Source organism: Rhinatrema bivittatum, chromosome 3 (assembly GCF_901001135.1).
Source record: "Rhinatrema bivittatum chromosome 3, aRhiBiv1.1, whole genome shotgun sequence".
NCBI lineage: Eukaryota > Metazoa > Chordata > Amphibia > Gymnophiona > Rhinatrematidae > Rhinatrema > Rhinatrema bivittatum.
In genome coordinates, this window is record NC_042617.1 from 363,714,496 (window position 1) to 363,738,840 (window position 24,345).

General features: G+C 45.7%; 1 protein-coding gene across 3 annotated transcripts in view; it reads right to left on the reverse strand.

The window, feature by feature from the left end:
• The window catches only part of ZNF292 (zinc finger protein 292), a 520,431-nt gene that overhangs the window by 198,691 nt on the left and 297,395 nt on the right, over positions 1–24,345 (reverse strand). For all 3 annotated transcript variants that reach the window (XM_029595467.1, XM_029595468.1, XM_029595469.1), the window contains exon 6: positions 4,855–4,991. In XM_029595467.1, the coding sequence (XP_029451327.1) occupies positions 4,855–4,991 (137 nt within the window). The remainder of the gene's footprint in view (positions 1–4,854; positions 4,992–24,345) is intronic.

Sequence of the window (24,345 nt, forward strand, 5' to 3'; positions counted from 1 at the left end):
ATGTGGGGATGTGGGAATGTGTGCATAAGCGTCTTGAAGATCCAGAGAAGAGAACCAATCCTTTTGTAGTAGAAGGGGAAGCATGGCGCCTAGGGACACCATCCTGAAGTTTTCTTTTTGTAGAAATTTGTTGAGATTGCGGAGGTCTAGGATGGGTTGGAGGCCGCCTGATTTCTTTGGAATTAGAACATAGCGGGAGTAGAACCCTCTGCCCCGCTTTGCCAGGGGAACGGTTTCCACAGCCCTGGCGCTCAGTAAGGTGGATAGTTTTGACTCTAGAAGATTTGTGTGTTCTCTTCTGATCCACAGTGATTTGAGTGGTGAATCTGGGGGTGCTGTGTGGAAATTTAGATGGTATCCCTGTGTTATGATGGATAGTACCCCATTGGTCAGTTGTAATGCGGCGCCAGTTGTTGATAAAGTGGTGAAGCTGACCTCCTATAGGCAATTCTGGCCTTGGATTGAGGGAGTGGCTTCTGTTCTCTGGATAGATTTCAAAATCCAGAGGCTGGGCCCATTTGTAGGGCTGGCTGAGATCTAGATGTCTTGGCCTGTCGTGGTTGTCCTCTCTGAGGTGGTTTGGATGGTCTCACGCAAGATGTAGGTGGGTAGTACTTGCGTGAGCGATAAAAAAGGGTCTTCTAGGGTCCCTTCTTGCGATTTTCGAACAGAGGAGGGAATGTCAGCTGTTACTGTGGAAAGTTCGTACAGGGTCTCATGATGATTTTTAATTGAGCCACAGCGTCTTGAATCTTGTCGCCAAAGAGATTATCACCGGTACATGGGAGATCAAGTTTGTCCTGGACTTCTGTTCGCAAGTTAGATGCCTTAAGCCAGGCTTACCTTCTGGCACCGATTCCTGTGCTGATAAGCGAGCCGCTGTCTCAAAGGAATCATATGCAGCTCTGATCTCATGTTTTCCTGCCTCGAGGCCTTTCTGAAGAATGATAGTGAGCTGTTCTTGCTGCTGTTGAGGTAGAGAATCTGCTATTCCTTGGACCTGCTTCCACAGGTTCCTTTGGTATTGTGCCATGTACAATTGATAGGCATCTATGCGTGACACTAACAGAGCTCTGAAAGACCTTTCTACCCAGACCATCCAAGAATTTCTGGTCCTTCCCAGGGGGAGCTGAAGAATGGGGGGTGCAGTCTTTTGGCCTTCTTCTGCGCAGACTCCACTACCACTGATTGGTGGGGTAGCTGTGGTTTTTCAAACTCTGGAGTATGCTGGACAGATAAGTGGCATCTGTCTTTCTGTTAACTGGTTGGACAGTGCATGGATGCTCCCAAAGGCGATGTTGCAAATCTAGGAGTACTTCGTGGACGGAAATGGCCATGATTTCTTTGGGGGCATCTACAAATTGAAGGACTTCCAATGTTTTATGACATGTGTCATCCTCAGTGATCAGGGTCAAAAGGAATGGTCTCTGACATTTTCTTAATGAAATTAGCAAAGGAAAGGTCTTCTGGAGGAGATGGCTCTGAGAGTATGTCCTCTGTGGAAGTGTCGGAGTCAACATCCTTCCATGGATCATACAGGGCCCCTGGCTGAGATTCCGAGGGAGGGAAAAGGCTTGACTCTTCAGGATATGCAGGCACCAGTGGAGGCCTCGATGGTTTCGATGGAGAATGCAGTGGCACCGGTGGAGTCTTAGACGGCATCGAAGAGAACCATGGGCGCCTCGATCCCAATCACCCCGGACCAGGAACCGGTTCCAGCATTAGTGGAAGCAGGGGCGGAACAGGGCTAGAGTCCATGCCTTCATCTTCTGAGGGCCCGGGAATGTGTATCGGGGGTCTCGGAGACTCAGGAGGTCGTCTTGGCACCGATGGCCCAGGCTGGGTCGGAAGGGCCCCGATGAGTGTGTCCAGGCAGTCGAGCAACGGCATGAAGATCGATAGCTCCAGTGTCTGTGCTGGTATAGTGGCCGGCATCAATGGATGAAGATTCCGGAGGGCATCGAAGACCGCCTGTCAGACAAGTATGTCCAGCTCCTCCCTGGAAGCTAGTATGGGTAACGCAGCTGCAGGGGGAGGCAGGCTAGGCAATACTGGCACCTCCACAGGGATCTGTGGGGGCTCAGTACCCGGCACAGATATCGGTGGGGATCACCTCGTTGTCTCGGGTGCAGAGGAAGTTGTAGGCTCCTCTACCCGTGTCTTCTTTGCAATTGGCTTGATAGCCAACGAAGCCAATGCAGTGTCTGTGCCGGCACCGGGCGTGGAATCATGTCCGTGCCGGTGCTTCCCTCGGTGCTCGGTCCGGTCTTTCCCCGGCACAGAGGTAGACGATGCCAATGCCTTGGATGTTGTTGGTGACGGACGGTCACCGCTGCCTTGCTGCTCCCAGCGAGGTTTATCGATGGATTTTGTCGATGTTCCTGTCTGTGATGACTGTGGGGACGTTGGTGGAGTTGGCTTTATCTTGAAAAGGGACTCCATCTTGTCCAGGCGGGCAAGCCTGCTCTTCGGGGTCATTTGTGCGCAGCTAGGGCATCGGACGGACATCATGTAATGAGCCGAGGCACAGCATACAGACATCATGCAGGTCGGTAATCGACATGGTACGCGGACATTCCAGGCATTTTCTAAAGCCTGTCGCAATAGAAAAAAGGGGGCGCGAAACGGGAACCGAGGGCAGATTAGAGGAACCGACCAAAAACGGTGGAATTTACTCACCGAGCGACAAGAAAAAAAGATGTCGCGATGGAAGACCCCTATGAGGGAACTTTTTTATGAAGAAAACTTCAAATTTTTCCACGAGGAAAAGTAGTGAGAAATTCTCAGAGCTCCTAACCGCGAGGCAAACTGCAGCGTAGAAAAAGGGAGACCCCTATGGCTACAGGGATTATGGCATGCTGGGCATGCTCAGTGTACCAGTCAAAAGTTCTAGAAACTTTGACAGAAAAGTTTTCCGTGATAGGGCTCCGTATGCTGACGTCATCCACATGTGAGACTACCATCCTGCTTGTTCTGGGTGAACACCATTGGGTGACCAACAATGAATTACTACCATAGACAGACACCTGTTGAAAGCAATTTTGTAGATGCCATGGGCAGCAAGGAATCCAAATTGATAGTTATCCAGTATTCTACAATAGTCCAAATATTCAGACAACTGATTTAATACAATATTTAAGATTTTGGCAAGGAAAAGAAATGTGGAAATAGGACAGTAATTTACAGAGTCGAAAGGATTCAATCAGCCTTTTTAAAAACAAGGTGACATGATATCTTAAGATTACCAGGAACATGACCTTCAGATAAATATTTATTAAAGTCTGACAGAAAGATCCGTAGATCTTCGCACAAGAATTTAAAATGAGCAGTGGAACAATTTGAAGAAGGATGAAGTGTATGTCTAAAATTAGTAATGGTGTCTTATTTTCTCAGATAAATTCTAAAAATGCTTCCATTTACAATACTCAGAAATCCTAGAGTGGTCATCAGGGAGAGGATACATACTAAATGGTCCTGATCTCTTAAAAAAAATGCAAAGGTACCAGGATTTCCACAACTAAACAACTTTTAGCTTCAAAGATGGGAGCAGTCAATCGTTTAACAATATGGAATAGCTCCTATGCATGATTCGGGGCAGACCAAGAAACAGAGTAAAGTATTCCTTTTACATCTATCTGTAGGACATTTATATTCAGAAAAGTAATTTGGAGTCATACCATATTGCACTAAGATGCTCTCCCTCTGCTCTTATCATTTCCTACATCCCTCCTTGGGACCTATGTTTGTTGGGCAAGCTTCTTCTATTTGTGCCCTTCTTCACTGCTAACTGCAGACTCAGTGCCCTGTCTTGCAGCAGTACGAGCCTAGAATAATCTTTCAGAGTTTGTGTTGTCTCCCTCCATCGCCATCATTTTCATATCCAGTTGAAAGGTCCACCTCTGAGACTGCTTTTAAATCTCAAAACTAACTTTTCCTGATCTTGACTCCTTCATGATTAATAGAAAATTGTCATCTGTCTCAACTAGACAGAGTTCTATTGATCAAGGTCTGCCATTCATGAGTCTATATAATGCTGCATACGCCTATCAGTGCTACACAAATGTTTAGTAGGAGGAGAAAAAAGCAGCAAAGGCTTCTATATGCAAAATCACTGAAACAAAATGGAATAAAACAGTAGAGTCAAGCAAGAACTATGGTTCCGTTATTTTCTTAGTTTTTCCTTTTACTCCTCTCAATGAAGTTCTTTACTTGTAAGAAGACTGCCTAAGTTATTTAAGAAAAACCAGATTAACATTCCATACACACACAAAAATGTTGTAGCTCAGTTTTTATAGTAGTTGAGTACTTTTAAAGGTTTTCACTGCTATCTTCCTCCATGATCTAGTATACAAATTAAAGCAACAGCACTAGCCAAAAGTGCAGAGCCCTATTAACCCAAATTAGAAACAAATATTGAGAAATTGTAATATGTCACACAGACTGCATTGACTTTATAAAACCTGTAGAATATAATGTGCAATCCATATTGTCTTAACTACAGAGAAAGCCGAGACAAATAGGAAAGGGGGTGACAGATACATTCAAATTAAAAATACAAAGGAACACTTTTTTTTTCAATTCTATGCTAATATCTGGAAACCTTGAGACTTTCCAAACATCTCAAACTAACTTGTTTAAATATGAAATTAATATGTATGTTAGAACGGACTATAAAATATATGCTTCCACAAAAACATTTTAACAAAATCAACATCTAGTTAGTATTCTATTCAGGCTAAAATAATCACAAAGATTTATACATCAATATATTAAATAATCCTCCTGTTCAACAGGGTTCTTGTATCATGGCACTAGTACTGGATTTCAAAAGATAAAAACAGGATATTAACTCACCAAGCGCAGTACATCTCTCCATGTTGCAGCTGACGAGATAAAAACGCTGCACATAGAATCAGAGCAGTTTTTTCATCTCCTTCTGATTCCAGATTACAGATCATTTCTAGTGCATCTTTGCAATCTACATTTGCAATCTGCCAAAGGATAAACAATAACAATATAACTTCAGGGGTAGCAGACAGTTTATCAACATGATGTAAATGTTTAGTAAATGCTTAACTATTGTGCAGTCATTGACTACTTTATCTTAGCAGTCGATTCTTAAATACAGCAAACTAGATGAAAACATATTGAAGAAAATAACTGTTGGTGTGTTCCAGACTCATATTTTGAACCAATCACTGGATTAACACCATAACACCAATCACACACAGCCAGTTGGGAGGTACTATATTGCAACTTTTTTTTTTTTTTTTTTTTAATTAAACAGCAAACTTCTATGGAGTTTTCTTCATCTGAACTGGCAAAGTTTTAACCAGAAACATCACTTTTAGCAATTATTGCAAGAACAAAAGTGTCATACATTTTGGGTTAATCACAATGTTTTCTTTTTTCTTAAACAAACAAAAAAAAAGTCTTGAGGTCCATATTCAAAAGCTATTTAAACAGATAAAGTTATCCTGACTTGTGTGGCCAGATAACCTGCTATTTAACTGGATATTTTTAAAAGATACCTAAGTAGCACTATCATAAGGATGCAAAAGCTAGCAAATAGAGGGGCACTAGGCCAACCCCTCCCCTCACCCCACAATATCATATGTTAAGCTTACACTTCTAGCACTCTCTCTTAGAGCAGCACTGGAGGCACTGGGAGCAGGGCAGAAGGTCCCTTTCTCCCTGCAATGAAAAAGAAGATACTGGGGGGAAGATACTCTTGGGGGGGGGGGGGGGGGGGGGGGGGGTTGGAAGAAGATACTGGGGGGGTGGGGGGGGGGGAAGATACAAGGGGAATGGGGGAAGGATCTGTGCATTTCTCATCCATGCAGGACAGTGTCAGGCAAGTGCTCGTTAAATTGATAAAAACACAGTCAGGGAGCCTCTGCTCCATTAAAAGATTTTGGGGGGTGAAAAGAACATGTAAGATATTATGTGGGGGAGGGAGGGAGAGGATTGGCCTGGTGGCCCCTTTTATTTGCTAGCTTTTGTATCCTTATGACAGCACTACTTACCCAATATCTTTTAACGATATCTGGTTAAGTAGCATGTTATCTGGCCATACAAGCCCAGATAACTTAGAAAATCTACCCAACTATTTTCAAATAAAGCTGGTTATGGTTTGGTTTTTTTTTTTTTGGTTATCTGGCTATATGCGGCCAGATAACTTTAAACTAATATATTCAGCGGAATGTTTATCCTGGTAACTATATGGGACAAGTTATCCGGCTAACTTGTCCACTAAATGGCCTATTGAATATTGACCTCCTTGAATCCTTGCACATGAACTCCCCCTTTCAAATTAAGAAAACAATTTGAATAGCTATGTGGCTAAATGGGGCTCTTATGTTACACCTGCTGAGATTCCGGGTTTTGCTCTGGCACTTATGGTTTCCTCAGTGAGAACACTCTCCCCCTTGCAAACTCTTCAGTTAATATATACAAGTGACATCCAAACCTTCGCAGTGTTCTGCAATTCTTAGTAGCTCTTTTGTGCCAACCAGGATTGAAGGGGTTAAAACTTATTTCACTGACTCAATATGTAGGCATTTCCCACTTTTTCCCCAAGAATTTTGCAATCTTAATTCTGGAAAATCCCTCTGAGCAGCTACAAATAAAAGTCACCACACAAAACATCCCCTTCATCTAACTTCCAATCAAATAACTCTCTACTAACTGCACTATACCTCTTTACATCCACCTACACATTCACCATTTACAAAACAAACAAAAATTAAATTAAAATATTAAAAATAAACAAAAAATGTTTTAAGTTATGCAGAATCCTGGATTATAACTAGTTCTACAGCACCAGATCCAGCAAGAACTAGTTCAGAATTTGCCAGAAATCTGTCTTAACTGAGAAGCAGGGCTGACCATACCTGTGCCAGGACTACTACTAATAATTTCTAAGCACTGCTAGACATACAGAGCACTGTATAGACAGAGATGCTTACCTGTAAGAGGTGTTCTCAGAAGACTGCAGGATGTCAGTCCTTACAACCATGTGACATTAGATGGAGTCCAACACAGAAATTTAATTTCAAAATTTCTAGAAATCATGAGCATGCCCACTTAGCACATACAACATGCTATACAGGCATGCATTCATGTGGGGGGTCCCTTCAGTCTATAACAGGAATGAGCAACTCCAAGCCCGGAGTGCCACAAACATTCTGGTTTTCAAGATATCCACGATGAATAATGTATGAGGTATGTTTACATACACTGGCCCCAAGGTATACCAATCTCATATATATTCATTGTGGGTATCCTAAGAACCCAGACTTGTTTGTGGCGAACCAGGATCGGAGTTACTTGCCCCAGTCTATAATTAAAGTTTAGATTTGGAGAAGCCAACTCCAAAGGAAGGTGTGCAGCTTTTATGAGGACAGATATCTTGCTGTTCTCAGAAAACATCTGATACAGATAAGCTTTCTCCAAAGATGAGCAGAATGGCAATCTTAACAAATGGGAAATCCCTAGCAACAGACCACCTCAACAAAAAGGGAACCTGAAATAGCACCAACAGATAGAAACTTTTTTTTGGTGGCAATAGGCCATTTTTGTATTTTCTGTCTGTTTATAGAGGAAGCCTATAACCAAGACAACAGACCCTTTCGGGAGGAGGGGTGGAGAATGGAGTTGAGTTCTACACCTTAAAGAGGCTCCTAGGACAGACTAACCAAACCTGTCATATCAGGAGTCTATGTCCAAGCAATAGTACAATGTGAATATGTGGCAAGCGCTATGTGTCGCAGCTTTGCATATCTCTTCCATTGATGCTGATCTTAGGTGTGCTACCAACATTGCCATGGCTCTAACTATGAGCCTTAAAATGACCCACCAGTTTTAGGCCTGCCTGCACAAGACAGGAGATGAAATCTACTAGCTAATTACAAAGAGTGTGCTTGGCAAAGCAGAGCTGCTTACCTGAAACAGGTGTTCTCAGTGGGTAACAGAACAAATCAGCCATAAAACCGGGTGACATTATCAGACATCACAGACAGAAGAAATGCTCTCTCATAGCTCTTAGTGAATGAAAAGCCTTCTTGAGCATATACAGAAATTCCCATGCTACTGCCACTGTTCTAACTACCTCAGTCCTTCCCACGCATTAGCTTCAACTTCAGGGATTGAGCTGATGATTTGTTCTGCTATCCATGGAGAACACCTGTTACAGGTAAGCAATTCGGCTTTCTCCATGGACAAGCATAACAAACAGCCCCACAAGTGAGGACTCCAAAGCTTAAGGTTGCTGAAAACTAATTTGTTTTATTTTTTTTTTTATTTTATTTGCAACCCTTATACATGGAAGATGGGAAGTTGAAGCTACCAATGAAATAAGTTTTGAAGCACTATTCAAAATAACTATCTATATGCAGGTTCTGATCCAAGCAGTAATGTTTAGTGAATGTATGGATGGAAGACCAAGTGGCTGCTTTACAAACGTCCTGAATAGATTCATATGGACTACTGATGTTGCTGTAGGTCTTATCTGATAAGCTTTTACTTTCTGAGTGAGTAAATACCTGCTTTGGCGAAGCAGCAGGAAATGCACTGAGACAATCAAGATATGTGTGTGTGTTTCTTTACTGTGAGACCTAGCTTGTTAATATATGAAAAACAATTTAGATGATTTTCTGTTCTAATTCAGGTAGAACAGCATTGCTCTCCTACTGTCAATTATGCAGACTTTGTTATGCTAATGAAGAATGAGGTTTTGGAAAACAATGTAGGCAAGATGATCGATTGATTCTAATGAAAGTGACTACACCTTGGGTAGGAATTTCAGATGCATTTTTAGAATTACAATGTTGGAGAAAATTAATCACAGCATAAAGATCATTTACTCTACACCTATTACATCCACAAGGAATAACTGTGTGCAAGACAGCCATCAGTGGATACCAACAATTCTCAGTGGGAACACAGAGGAGAGGATCACCTTGCTGGTAGCTGAAAGGAATCAGTAAGTTTTGCTTGGGACATTGTCTTTTTAAAAAGTATTGGGGCAAAGTTAACTATCTGGGAATATTATTTAGTGTGTTTGTGCCTTTAATAGTCAGAAAGGCAGTGAATAAACAAGTTAGACTGTTTGTATTTTTAAATAGTCAGTCAATAAGGTAGCTAGTAAGCAGTAGGTAGTGTGTTTATTTTTTAAAGTCTGCAGAACTGAGTGTTCTGCAGACTTTTAAAGAACTGAGTGTTTGTATTTAATACAAAATGAGTGTTTGTATTGAAAAAACCCCCACAAATCCCCCCCCCCCAAAAAAAGTAGCCAGAAGCTAGAAATAAGCTAGGAGCACTGTATACCTAAGTAAAAAAGTTGAATAGTTCAGCTCAGTTACTCACCTTAGAAAGGTGTTGAGGTAGTGTGATTGGGTTGAATAGGGACCAACATTTGTTAATCAAGAGAGCCGTGAGTCACTCTGGCTGACTAACTGAAGTTAGACTATAGTGATAGGGGTATACTACCGTCCACCTGGTCAAGATGGTGAGACGGACAGTGAAATGCTAAGAGAAATTAGGGAAGCTAACCAAATTAGTAGTGCGGTAATAATGGGAGACTTCAATTACCCTAATATTGACCGGGTAAATGTATCATCGGGACACGCTAGAGAGATAACGTTCCTGAATGGAATAAATGATAGCTTTATGGAGCAATTGGTTCAGGAACTGACGAGAGAGGGAGAAATTTAAGATCTAATTCTCAGTGGAGCACAGGACCTTGGTGAGAGAGGTAACGGTGGTGGGGCCACTTGGCAATAGTGATCATAATATGATCAAATTTGATTTAATGACTGGAAGAGGAACAGTGTGCAAATCCAAGGCTCTCGTGCTAAACTTTCAAAAGGGAAACTTTGATAAAATGAGAAAAATTGTTAGAAAAAAACTGAAAGGGGCAGCTACAAAGGTAAAACGTGTGCAAGAGGCGTGGTCATTGTTAAAAAATACCATCCTAGAAGCACAGTCCAGATGTATTCCGCACAATAAGAAAGTTGGAAAGAAGGCAAAACGATTACCGGCATGATTGAAAGGGGAGGTGAAAGAAGCTATTTTAGCCAAAAGATCTTCATTCAGAAATTGGAAGAAGGATCCAACAGAAGAAAATAAGATAAAGCATAAACATTGGCAAGTTAAATGTAAGACATAAGACAGGCTAAGAGAGAATTTGAAAAGAAGTTGGCTGTAGAGGCAAAAACTCCGAGTAAAAACGTTTTTAAATATATCCGAAGCAGAAAGCCTGTGAGGGAGTCAGTTGGACCGTTAGATGATCGAGGGGTTAAAGGGGCACTTAGAGAAGATAAGGCCATCATGGAAAGATTAAATGATTTCTTTGCTTCGGTGTTTACTGAAGAGGATGTTGGGGAGGTACCTGTAATGGAGAAGGTTTTCATGGGTAATGATTCAGATGGACTGAATCAAATCACGGTGAACCTAGAAGATGTGGTAGGCCTGATTGACAAACTGAAGAGTAGTAAATCACCTGGACTGGATGGTACACACCCCAGAGTTCTGAAGGAACTAAAAAATGAAATTTCAGACCTATTAGTAAAAATTTGTAACCTATCATTAAAATCATCCATTGTACCTGAAGACTGGAGGATAGCAAATGTAAGCCCAATATTTGAAAAGGGCTCCAGGGGCGATCCGGGAAACTAGACTGGTTAGCCTGACTTCAGTGCCAGGAAAAATAGTGGAAAGTGTTCTAAACATCAAAATCACAGAACATATAGAAAGACATGGTTTAATGGAACAAAGTCAGCATGGCTTTACTCAAGGCATGGCTTTACTCAAGGCAAGCCTTGCCTTACAAATTTGCTTCACGTTTTTGAAGGAGTTAATAAACACGTGGATAAAGGTGAACCGGAGGATGTAGTATACTTGGATTTTCAGAAGGCGTTTGACAAAGTTCCTCATGAGAGGCTTCTAGGAAAAGTAAAAAGTCATGGGATAGGTGGCGATGTCCTTTCGTGGATTGCAATCTGGCTAAAAGACAAGAAACAGAGAGTAGGATTAAATGGACAATTTTCTCAGTGGAAGGGAGTGGACAGTGGAGTGCCTCCGGGATCTGTATTGGGACCCTTACTTTTCAATATATTTATAAATGATCTGGAAAGAAATACGAGTGAGATTATCAAATTTGCAGATGACACAAAATTGTTCAGAGTAGTTAAATCACAAGCAGATTGTGATAAATTGCAGGAAGACCTTGTTAGACTGGAAAATTGGGCATCCAAATGGCAGAGGAAATTTAATGTGGATAAGTGCAAGGTGATGCATATAGGGAAAAATAACCCATGCTATAATTACACAATGTTGGGTTCCATATTAGGTGCTACAACCCAAGAAAGAGATCTAGGCGTCATAGTGGATAACACATTGAAATCGTCAGTTCAGTGTGGTGCGGCAGTCAAAAAAGCAAACAGAATGTTGGGAATTATTAGAAAGGGAATGGTGAATAAAACGGAAAATGTCATAATGCCTCTGTATCGCTCCATTGTGAGACCGCACCTTGAATACTGTGTACAATTCTGGTCGCCGCATCTCAAAAAAGATATAATTGCGATTGAGAAGGTACAGAGAAGGGCTACCAAAATGATAAGGGGAATGGAACAGCTCCCCTATGAGGAAAGACTAAAGAGGTTAGGACTTTTCAGCTTGGAGAAGAGACGACTGAGGGGGGATATGATAGAGGTGTTTAAAATCATGAGAGGTCTAGAACGAGTAGATGTGAATCGGTTATTTACTCTTTTGGATAGTAGAAAGACTAGGAGGCACTCCATGAAGTTAGCATGTGGCACATTTAAAACTAATCGGAGAAAGTTCTTTTTTACTCAACGCACAATTAAACACTGGAATTTGTTGGCAGAAGATGTGGTTAGTGCAGTTAGTATAGCGGTGTTTAAAAAAGGATTGGATAAGTTCTTGGAGGAGAAGTCCATTGCCTGCTATTAAGTTCACTTAGAGAATAGCCACTGCCATTAGCAATGGTAACATGGAATAGACTTAGTTTTTGGGTACTTGCCAGGTTCTTATGGCCTGGATTGGCCACTGTTGGAAACAGGATGCTGGGCTTGATGGACCCTTGGTCTGAGCAGTATGGCATTTTCTTATGTTCTTAAAGGTAGTTTCATCAGTGGAGATAAACATTAAAGTCCCATCGAGATGCAGGAGACCTAACTGAAAGCATCAAATGATAAAAATAAATTTGGACATTACTGGCAGTTGAGATACCAATAAACCTTTCAACTGGTAATGGCAAACAGCAATGCAAATATTTTCCACCTGAAATTATAAAATTGCTTTGTTGCTGGTTACTTGCTGCTAAAATAATGTGTTTAACATCCAGGGTAATAGTAAGGCCATTATTACTTTGCTTTCAATATCCACACCATAAGGGCCAATGATTGTAAGTTTGGATGCAAAAGAGAACCTCCTGAGTAGAGAGATATGGAAAGGTCAGAGGAGGTACTGGTAGGTCTACTGCTAATCTTTGTAGCCATGGGAACCATACTTGAAGAGGCCAAAATTGGGCTATGAAGATCAATTTCCTTTTGTTCTTTCTTGAGTATGGTTTCTAAAATTAGAGGAACTGGTGCAAAGGTATATATGAAGCTTTGTTCCACTGAATCAGAAAAGCTTCAGACACCAAGATGTTGGCTGCTGGTCTTTTGGAACAATAAAGAGGAAGCTTATGATTTTGGGGAGCTGCCAAAAGATTTACAAGATGAGTTCCTCGCTTATGAAAAAGATTTTGTAGAACCCTGTGATGAACTAATCATTCATGAAATTGGCGAAGGTGCACTAACTAAATGGCAGACAACAGTATGTTTGTGTTGAGCCCAATCTCATATTTTGGCTCCTTCCTTGCATATGTTTACAGAACCTGTTTCCCCTGGTAGAGGTGCATAACAAGTGGGTTATGAATCTCTACCAGCAGATGGAGATGGAGCAATGTGACATCACAATATATATACACCCCAGCAGTGACATCATCCTGCCACTATTCTCTTCAAAAGCAACTGTGGACAGACTAGCAAAACTTGATTAAAAATAGATAACCATTTCAATACTCAGCCAACAGGCATCACTGAACTCAAACAAAAATGTATTAACACTAGTCTAGGGTCTAGACCAGTGGTTCTCAACCAGTGTGTCGCCAAGCACACGCAGGTGTGTCGCCACACTTCCCAGTCCCCTGCTGACCCAGCTGCTCCCCCCTACCTGAGCAAGACAGGTCCTACACCCGGGCTTAAAATGCTGAAAGCCCGGGCGGAATGCGGCAGGAGAGCAGGAGTCAACGGCACCGGCATGCTCTCTTCTTCCCGCTCCCCCCGGCCTGTAAGAGGAAATGGTGAGCAGCGGGTGCGGGAAGAAGAGACCATGCTAGTGCGCTCGGCATCGGCCCAAAGAAAAGAAGAGAGGCGCGGTCTGATGAATGAGCAGTGTGGCTCAGAGAAAAACGAAGAATGTCGTCAACCCCCGCGGCCGATGGGACTCCTTGCTCCGCAAGGGCTGAAAATGAAGTAGCTTGCTGCTGCCTTTAGGGTTAGATGTGGAGGCTGCTGCTGCCGCTAGTTCGGGGGGAGAGTGAGTGAATGAGAAAGCATGTGTGTTTGAGATCGTGTGTGTGTGTGTGTGTGTGTGTGTGTGTATGTGAGATAGCATGTATGTGAATGATTGAGAGCCTGTACATGTGAAAGTATGTGTGTGATTGCGAGCTGGTTTAGGTGAGGGACCATGTGAGTATGTGATTAAGAGCATGTGTGAAAGTGAGAGAAAGATAGCATGTGTGTTTGTGTATGATTGAGAGCTGTTTAGATGAGAGAGCATGTGAGTATGTGATTGAGAACCTGGGTGTAAATGAGAGAAAGAGAGAGAGCATGTGTGTCTGTGTGTGACTAAGAGCTGGTTTAGGTGAGGGAGCATGTGAATATGCGATTCGCACTCACAAAGCGATTCGCACTCACAAAGCGGGGAGTAGCTGGCTTGTTACGGCGGTTACTACCCCAAACCAAATAAGCCTGATACTTCACTTTCAATGCATATCCTGCTTCAACGGCAGGGGAGAAGAAAAACTGATACTACACGCATATCCAGCATGGCTCCCTGCTTCAACAGCAGGGGAGAAGAAAAACAACCAATAGGGGCTGAATGGCACGGTCTGGGTAAGACAGGTGGGCATGGGTGTAGCTTGCTTGTTGCGGCGGTTACTTCCCCTACTACCAGTAACTAATCAAGCTTGATATTTCACTTGGTTGCGGCTCCATCACTGCTCTCTGCATTGATGGTGGGGGTGGAAGGGAAATAGAACCAAAGAGCTAAGAGAAACAGATAAGTATGAGAGAGAAGAGTGTGTGAGGCTTGCTGGGCAGACTGGATGGGCCGTTTGGTCTTCTTCTGCCGTCATTTCTATGTTTCTATGTGATTGAGAGCAGGTGTGAAAGTGAGATAAAGACAGTATGTGTGTCTGTGTGTGATTGAGAGCTGGTTTAGGTGAGGGAGCATATGAGTATAAGATTGAGAGCCTGTGTTGTAAATGAGAGAAAGAGGTTTGTAAGCATGTGAATGAGAGTCTGTGTGTGAGAGAAAAGGACAGCATGTATGTGTGTGATTGAAAGCCTGTGTGTGTAAGCCTGAAAAGATAGACAGCATGTGTGTAAATGTGTAATTAAGAGCGAAAAAGCATATGTATATGTGAGTGAAAGAGCCAGTGTGAGAGAGAGAAAAGAAAAAGTTGCAAGCAAACCATCCCTCCTCCTGCTAATTCAAAACAATCTCAGGGCACCTGGATATCAAACATTCCCAGGTATGCAGAGCAAAACATTTTTTTATCCTTATTATTTTTCATTAATGGGTCTTTGTGTGCTATTTTAAAATATCTTATTGGTATCGAGAAATTTTTGATATGAGTTTTTAATGATTGGATATTCCATTCATCCACTGTTTGAAATAATCATTTTGTTAATATGGTTTTACTGCTACTGGTTTTAGATTTCTTGATTTGTTTTATAAGGTGGGTGATGTTTCTCTACATACTACATACAGAGACTCTGGCTTGTTGCGGTTTCCAATTCAGTTTTTGTCTGCATGCTTCTAGTTATGCATTTTGGTCTCTTTATTCTTTGTTCGGTGAGGGTCAGCACATGTGATTCAGGTGAGATTCTCTGCTGGGGTGTAGTTTCTGTGTAGGGGTCTATAGCAGCCTGACTTGATCCGTTTTCCTAATAGTAGATGTATTGTCTTAAGGCCTGGTGTAATATTTTCAGTGTTGCCTTTTCTTAGGTAAGGTGGTTACTGTTAAGTGCTGGAAATTGGTGTTTTGGTGTGGGATGTTTACCGTTTATGCAATTTCTGTTCAGATACAATGTCTTTTCCTTGTGTCATTCTTAACAATAAAAATAATACTGGACCTTTATTTTTTTTTTATTTCCGCTGTAAATTGTAATGAGCAGTGTGTCACACATGTGATCGTGGTCTGTCAGGTGTGTCACGATGGGAAAAAGGTTGAGAACTACTGGTCTAGACAAACACTTACCAGTAATCCCTGTAACACACAGCTACGCAGAAGGACCATAATACAATCATTCGGCAGCCAAGGGAGGGAAACTGGATTCATCTGAATGTCCTAAAGAAAAGGAAATTATCAGTTAAGTAGTAATTTCTCATTCCTTAGCATCCAGTCACATGAATCCAGAACAAGGAGATGTACCCAAGCTCCTCCTGAATAGGGCAGGTGGCTGCCCGTGGTCCAGTCAAAATCGCTCGTGCAAAGGCTGCGTCCCCCCGGGCTTACACATCTAGACAATAATACCTGGAAAAAGTGTGTAACTAGGACCATTTCGCAGCTCAGCAAATGTCAATGTGAGACAAGAATCTAAACTCCGCCCATGATACTGCCTGAGCCCTAGTGGAATCCTGACCTGATTAGGTAATGCCTTCCCCACATCATCGTATACAGCCGTGATTACCTACTTAATCCAGCAAGCTACTGTAGCCCACGAGGCCGGCTCTCCATGCCTAATACTGCTATGAAGGACAAACAGGCGATCTGTCTTCCAAAAAGGCTTAGTAATCTCCAGATATCTAACAATATGTCTTGACATCCAAGGGTCGCAAAAGACGATGCTCCTCTACATCTTCTATCCAGAGACTGCAGGCAGATGGACTGATTCAAGTGAAAATCAGTACCAGCTTTGGTCAAAAAGAAGGAACAGTTATGCAGCTGTACCGCCCCTGGAGTCATCTGGAGGAATGGCTCCCAGCAAGACAAGGCCTGCAGTTCAGAAACCCTACGCAGGGAACAAATTGCCACAACACACACCATTTTCAAGGTCAGTAACTGCAAGGTCAGGTTATGCATCAGTCTAAACGTAGGGCCTACTAAAAAATCAAATACCAAATTAAGACTCCATAAGGGCATCGGAAATCGCAAAGGATGACATTTCAGAAAACAGACCACATTAGGATGAGCCGACAGGGAACCACCATTCACCTGACCCCTGAAACAAGCTAGAGCCGCTACTTGTACCTTACCTTTAAGGAATTGAGGGCCAAGCATTTATTCAACTCATCCTGCAAAAATTCCAAAATAAGGAGGACTTGACCAAACAAGGAAGAGTACCTAGATCCTCATTCCAGGCTTCAAACACTCACCAAACCCACACATAGGTCAATGAAGTGAAGTGAACTTTCTAGCTCTCAGCAAGGTGGAAATCACTGCCGAAGACTATCCACACTTCAGCAAGAGAGCCCTTTCAAGGGATATACCGTAAGACAAAATCGAATCGGATTTTTGTGAAGACCAGGTCCCTGTGTGCCGGAAGTCAAAGGGGAGAATCCACCAGGAGCCTCCACAGATCCGCATAACACGGTCTCCTGGGCCAAATCTGGAGTGACCAAGAGCCCCATTCTTCTGTGGCGCTCAATCCTTCAAACCAATCTGCCTAATATGGAGGAAAGGCATACAGTAAACTGTCTTCCGGCCACTCCTGCCCAAGGGCATTGCTCCTCAATGACTTTGGATCTCTCCAGCAAATGAAGAATTGCAGAATGTTCGCACTGCAAGGAGTCGCCAGCAGGTCTAGAAACAGGAAAACCCAGCCATCTATAATCAGCTGAAACGCCTCGTTTAACAATGCCCATGCTCGTGGATCCAGGCTTTCCCTGTTGAGAAAGACTGCTCTCACATTGTCTTTTCCTGCATTGTGCGAAGCTGAGATCAACTGGAGATGCACTTCATCTCATTCCATAACCTGATATTTTCCTGTAACACTTGTTGGCTCTTGCTTCCTCCCTGCTGACTGATGTAAGCCACAGTCATTTCATTGTCCAAGATTATCTGGGTCCGATCAACCCTGCAGTCTGTCCCCGAACTGCAAACATGCCAACCGGACCGCCCTGGCTTCCAGACAATTGAAGTTCCAGAGAGACTCTTCTGCACTCCAGCACCCTTGCGCTGTCAGCGCCTGACAGCGAGCTCCCCAAACATAGAGGCTGTCATCAGTACTAGCTAGTCTGGTGGTGCTAGGGAAACTCCCTTCCTTAGATAATCCGCCTGCAATCAGCACCAGAGTTGGGAGGAGACCTCCATCAGGAGGTGAAGCAGAAACGAATAGTCTTGAGACAGCGCAGTTGCTTACCTGTATCAGGTGTCCTCCTAGGACAATGGCATGTTAGTCCTCACAAGTGGGTGACATCATCCGATGGAGTCCAGCAAGAAAAACTTTTGTCAAAGTTTCTAGAAGCTATGCCCAGCCTGCTACTATCCGCACGTCCACACAAGGACCCCACCTTCAGTCTCGTAAAATAGCAAAACAGACTAGCGAAAAAATAAAATAAACCGAAGGTGAACCCAACCTCATGGGGAGGCGGGCGGGATTTCTGAGGACTAACATCCCTGCTGTCCTAGGAGAACACCTGTTACAGGTAAGCAACTGCGCATTCTCCTAGGACAAACAGGATGTTAGTCCTCACATGAGGGTGAGTACAGAGCTCCAGACTGTCATGTTCAGTTAGAGAGACCAACAGCGACCAAACGGGCATAACACAACTGCGGCGCTGTGGGTAACAAGAGATGGTCTGGTTTCCACAAGAAGCACGAGCCGAGAGAGTTGGGTTCAGATCTGGAACAGATTTCGCAGGACGGACTGACAGAAGGTGCTGTCCTGACAGCTTTCCCTGTCAAGGCAGTAATGGGCTGCAAATGTGTGGAGAGCACTCCAGGTCGCGGCCCAGCAAATTTCCGCAACAGGGACTGCATGCAAGTGAGCCATCGACGCCCGTACAGAGTGAGCCTTTACTCTTCTGGCTAACTGAAGGCCTGCCTGTGCATAGCAGAAGGCGATGCAATCCGCAAGCCAGTTAAACAAGGTCTATTTTCCCACCGCCATCTCCAGCCTGTTGGGTTCAAATGACATGAAGAGCTGGGTGGACTGTCTATGGCTCGCTGTGCGATCTAGGTAGAAGGCCAAAGCCTGTTTACAGTGCAAGGTATGGAGAGCCCATTCCCCTGGATGGGAACAAGGCCTCGGAAAAAAGGAGGGTAATGAATGAACCGATTGATATGAAAATTAGTCACCACCTTGGGCAGGAACTTAGGGTACGTACGCAGAACCACATGGTCATGGAAGAACTTCGTGTAAGGTGCATACATAACCAAAGCCTGGAGCTCAATGATCCTGAAAGCGGAAGCGATCACCACCAGGAATATGACTTTCCAGGTGAGGAGCTTCAGGTCACAGGACTGCAGAGGCTCAAAGGGAGGCCGCATCAGTCGTGCCAAGACGACACTGAGGTCCCAGGATACTGCTGGTGGTCGAAGCGGGGGCTTCAGCTGGAGGAGACCCCACCTGAAACAACCAACCAGAGACTCGACCAAAATGGGCGTACCAGCAACACCTTGGTGATATGTGCTTATCACGCTAAGGTGCACCCTGACGGAACTGGTCTGGAGGCCAGACTTGGATAAGTGCCACAGGTTGTGCAACAGCTGGGGGAGGGGGAACGAGAAGGGGTCCAACCCATGCCCCCCACTCCAACTGGAAAAACATTTCCGTTTGAAGCTTTAGGACTTCCGTGTCGAAGGTTTCCTGGACTCTACCAGAACCCTGAAAACACAGTCCTAGAGCTATAAGGGCTGGAGGATTAAGCTCTCAACATCCAAGACGTGAGGACCAGTGCCAGAAGGTTGGGGTGGCACAGAGTGCCCTGGTTCTGTGATATAAGGTCGGGTGCCTTCCACAGTGGGATGGGTGCACGCGCAGACAGGTCCTGGAGAAGCGGGAACCAAACCTGCCTTGGCCAGGAGGGTGGCCATCCCGGTCCTCCTGAAGCTTTGACAGAGTCTTCGACAGGAGCGGTAGAGGGGGATAACGCATACAGGAGGCCCTGCCCCCAGCGAAGGGAGAAGGCATCACAGGTCGGATGGCTGTTTCCTGCCATCAGGGGAGCAGAACCTGCTCACCTTGTGGTTGAGAGGGGCTGCGAACAGGTCCACATCCAGCGTACCCCACCGGCAAAACAGGTCTGTCACCACCACCAAGTTGAGGGACCACTTGTGTGCCAGGAAGGACTGGCTGAGGCGGCCTGACAGCACACTGAGCTGACCTGGCAGGTAGGTGGCCCAGAGACATTTCTTGGGAGAGCACCCGGTTCCAAACCTGTACCGCCTCTTGGCAGAGGAGGAATGAGTCTGTGCCATGCTGTTGATGTTCCACATTGTGACCTGGTTGTCCATCCTGATGAGAACTTCCTTGGACAACTGATCTCAGAAGGCCCACATGGTGTATCGTATCGCCCGAAGCTCCAGAAGGTTTATCTGGCAATGTGCCTTGGCGATGTTCCAAAAACCTTGAACATGTAGGCCGCTCGAGTGGGCTCCCCACTGCCAGGGAGAAGCATCAGTGGTGAGGGTCACCTGGGGCGGTGCGGGCTCAAAAGGAAGCCAGCGTTCCAGATTGGAGAGAGGGTTTCCCATTGCGTCAGAGGTACCCTGAGAGGGTCCATGACTATTACCAAAGTGGCTAAATCCTGAGAGCTCCTCATGTGGAGGCGGGCCAGGGGAGTCACATGGAAGGAGGCCGCCATGTGGTCCAGTAGGTGGAGCAGGAGCTGAGTTGGCACACTCCTGCTGTTGCAGACTAGGGTAGCCAGCGAGGCAAGGGCGATCACCCGGTCCTTGAGCAGGAAAGCTTTCGCTTGCACCGTGTCCACCGTGGCACTTATGAAGTCCAGCTGGGAGGATGGGCAGAGGTGCGACTTGGGAAAATTGGTAATGAAACCCACTGTTTGCAGTGTCTGCACCATCAAGGCCAGAGCGTGCAAGGCCCCTTAGTGAGAGTCGCTCCTGACTAACCAGTCGTCCAGCTATGGAAACTGGTTGCCTGAGGTAGGCAGCCACCACTGCCATGCATTTGGTGACGACGCAGGGGGGTGGGGGAGGGGGGGGCCGATGCCAGTCCAAAGGGCAGCACTTTGTACTGGAAATGTGCATTCTCCACCAAGAAGCGGGGGTACTTCCTGTGGTTGGGGAAAGTCGCAATGTGTGCGTACGCCTCCTTGAGGTTGAGGGAGCAAAGCCAGTCTCCTCTTCAGAGGACCCAGAGGTCTGATGTGATCTCTTTCCAGCAATGGGTGAAGCTAAGGAGCCTACTGCCAACTGGGGGATTGGGCGCCAGGGGAACTGCCAACTGACTTATGCTCCCTTGCCGCCAGTCAAAAGCCCGTGGCCAGGGCTTGCTGGGGTGCCCCTGGAACCGATTTGGGGTGTGCGAGTCCTAGAGGCTGGAGGGTAATAACTTCCTCTGCCGGTAGAAGGGTTTTCGAGAATGTAGCCTGGAGGATTTCCTGGCTGAGGATGGCCCTTCTGCACTAGCGAATAGCTGCTGGAGGGCATCATGATGGTCCTTCAGCTGCGCCATCGTGTCCCGGACCTTATCCCTGAACAGATTCTCACTGGTACAGGGGAGGTCGGTGAGCCTATCCTGGATCTCTGGCCGAAGGTCTGAGGTCCAGAGCCAAGCCAGCCTTCTGGCACCAATGCCCATGGCGGCTAAGCGGGTTGCTTAGCCGCCATGGGCATTGAAGGTGGAACGTACCTTGAGTTTTTCTGCTTCCAGACCCAGTGAGGCAATAGCTTCTTGCTGTTGCTGGGGAAGGTCTCTGCAAAATCCTGGACTCGCATCCAGAGACTGCGGTTGTACTGAGTCATGAAAAGTTGGTAGGCCACCATGTGGGCAACCAGCATAGTGCCTTGGAAAATCTTTCTTCCTATGGTGTCGAGTTCCCTGTGCTCACATCCCGGAGGGGCGGAGGCATGGGTATGGGAACACTGGGCCATTTTTTAAGGCAGACTCCACTGACAGATGGAGGAAGTGTCTCCTCTCAAACCCAGGGCCTGTTGCACCAAGTAGGTGGCATCGTCCTTTTTGTTAACTGGAAAGACTGAGATAGGGGTGTTCCCACATGCGGAGAAGATCCTTAAAAATATCGTGGATCGGAACTGCTACGATTTCCTTATGAGAGTCAATGAACTGAAGGACTTCCAGCATCTTGTGACGTGCATCCTCCTCCGTGAGGAGCTGAAAAGGGATGGCTTCAGCCACAGTCCTGACAAACCTCGCGAATGACGGGTCTTTGGGCAGTAACCGGCGCAGCTCCTCTAGAGGAGAAGGCTCCAAGAAGGGGTCGTCTGAGTATTCAGAGGATGAGTCTTTGGAGTCTATCACCCCAAGGGTCATAGGGACCCTCTTCCTCACTTGGGCCAGGCACCGAGGGCTTCGGAGGCTGCAGGGGCACCGATGGTCCCCTGGCATTGAGGGGATCATCAGCCGTGGTAAGCCTGAGGGGTCTGGCAACAGTTCGGGGAACAGAGGGTGAGAGCACACGATCCCAGTGGCCTCTTCTTCCTTGGAGGACCTGGGAATCAGGATTGCTTCGGTGGAGGGCATCGTTGGCTGACAGGCCATCAAGGGCCACTCAGACAACGGCTGAATCGTAGGGCACAAAGAAGGATGTCCAGACGCTCCAGCAGAGGTGCTAACACTGATGGCAGAGGCCACCGATTGCACCCTGCGGTTAAACTCCTCCTGGGTGATCAGGACTGATGGAGGGAGATGAGACATCTCTGGCTCATTCTTGGGTCCCCAAGGTGGCATGGCGCCCTGCACCGGTGTCGGTGGGGAATGCCTCGGGCTACCAGGGGCAGCGGAGGATGGGGCCTCCAATGGCGCTCATGAACCGGAACCGTGTCTGGATGGTGATTGGTGCCAGTGCTTCAGGGACCGCTTCCATGCCTGGCCCGGTCTTTTGCTGGCGCCAAGGAAGTTGATGATGACCGAGGACTGGGGGAGTGGAGAGACCTCAGAGAATCGATTTCCTTCTCTCCTTTCCTTGGGGGTGCTAGCTAGATGGAATACAAAAAGGAGCGACTGAGATGGCTCTCTGCAATCCTTGGGTGTCAAAGAGACTGACGCAGGTGTGGAGGATTTCGGGGGTCCCAAAAGGTTTCTCCATTTTGTCAAGGTGCACCCAATGCCCTTTGGGTGTCATTTGATCATACAGATGGCACCCTCGGACGTCTTGTGAGGTCCCCAGGCAGAGGATGCAAACCTCATGAGGATCCGAGATGGATATGGTCTGCGGGAACTGGGGGCACTGACGAAAACTGGTCGACACCATGAAAAAACATGTGGCATGCGGTCGATGACCAGACACTGCGAGGTGGGGAGTCAGGAATAGATCGCGAGTTGGGAGTAAAAAACGGATGAAAAGTCTTACCATAATAGGGGGGCACCGACCGAAGGGGGACCAAACTAGATCAGAAAAGAGATCAAAAACAATCCAAGAAAATTCGAAAAAGTTGGAGGTCCATGGACCACGATGCAACTGCACCGCGGAAAAGAAGAGACTGAAGGGGGACCTTGTGTGGACGCACAGATAGTAGCAGACTGAACATTCTCAGTCTGCTGGTCAAAGCTTCTAGAAACTTTGGCAAAAGTTTTCCGTGCCAGGCTCCATCAGATGATGTCACCCACATGTGAGGACTATCATCTTGCTTGTCCTAGGAGAATGCAGGTTCCACTGAAACAGCAGGGAGTGCTGGAGAGGACGCATATGCACCCTTGCTCACGGTACCACTTCCAGGGTTGCCGCCATTAAGCCAGGTACTTGCAAGTAGGACCATACAGATGGGCATAAAATGTTTCATTAACAGGTGGAGCCATGCCAGCAACTTCTGAATTCGAGCTTCCGGCAGGAAAACCTTGCCCTGCTTTGTGCTGAACTGAACTCCGAGATATTCAAATTACTAAGCAGGCTGAAGACTGCTCTTGGCAAGGTTCATCACCCAGCTGAGCTCCTGCAACAGGGAGATCACCTTGCATGTCAGCAGGCAGCTCTCTTCCAGCGACTTGGCTCGAATTAGCCAGTCCAATATGGGTGTACCAGGATCCCATCCTCTCTCAACTCTGCCGCAACTACTACCATTACCTTGGAAACTGTCCTGGGAGCGCTGGCCAGACCAAAGCGCAGCGCTCTGAACTAATAGTGTCCCATAACTGCAAATCGCAGAAACGATGTTCTACTTGGATGGGAATGTGAAGATAAACTTTGGAGAGGTCAGAAATTCCCACGATTGTACGGCCATTCTAACCAAGCGAAAAGTTTCCATGCGAAAATGTTGCACTCGCAGGCAACCATTGACACCTTTGTGATCCAGGGTGGGACGAAAGTAGCCCTCTTTCTTGGACACAACAAAATAAATGGAATATTGCCCCGTATTTTGAGATGTGGGCACTGGAACCCACAGCCCTCAGACTGAGGAGCCTTGCCAATGTATCTTCTACTGCCTGTTTCTTCTTCAGGCAGTGGCAGGGAGGCTCCATGAACACATCCCGAGTAACAATGCAAAACTCCATTGCATATCCTTCTCATATCACCTCCAGGACCCACTGATCTGATATAATTTCAACCCACCTCTGAAAAAAAGAGAGAGAGGCGTCCCCCTATCTCCTGTTTCTAGGGGTGTGTCAGCAAACCTCCTTTGGGAGGCTCAGGAGGTTCCACTACCAGAACCTGCACCCCCCTTCTGGGTTGTCTGGGCAAAAGGACTGAGACCTACTGAAGGGTCGAGTTCTCTGAAAGGCCGCTCCTCTATAGGGTCGAAAATGCTTGGATCATCTAGCACACCCTCTCATATTAAAGGAGCGCGGAGCCTGCTTCTTATCCTCTGTAAAAGAGGAACTGGTGATTTGACCCATTTACTGGTCACTTTTTCCAATTCGCTTCAAAAATAAGAGTGAGACTTTAAAGGGCAATTTGGTGAGG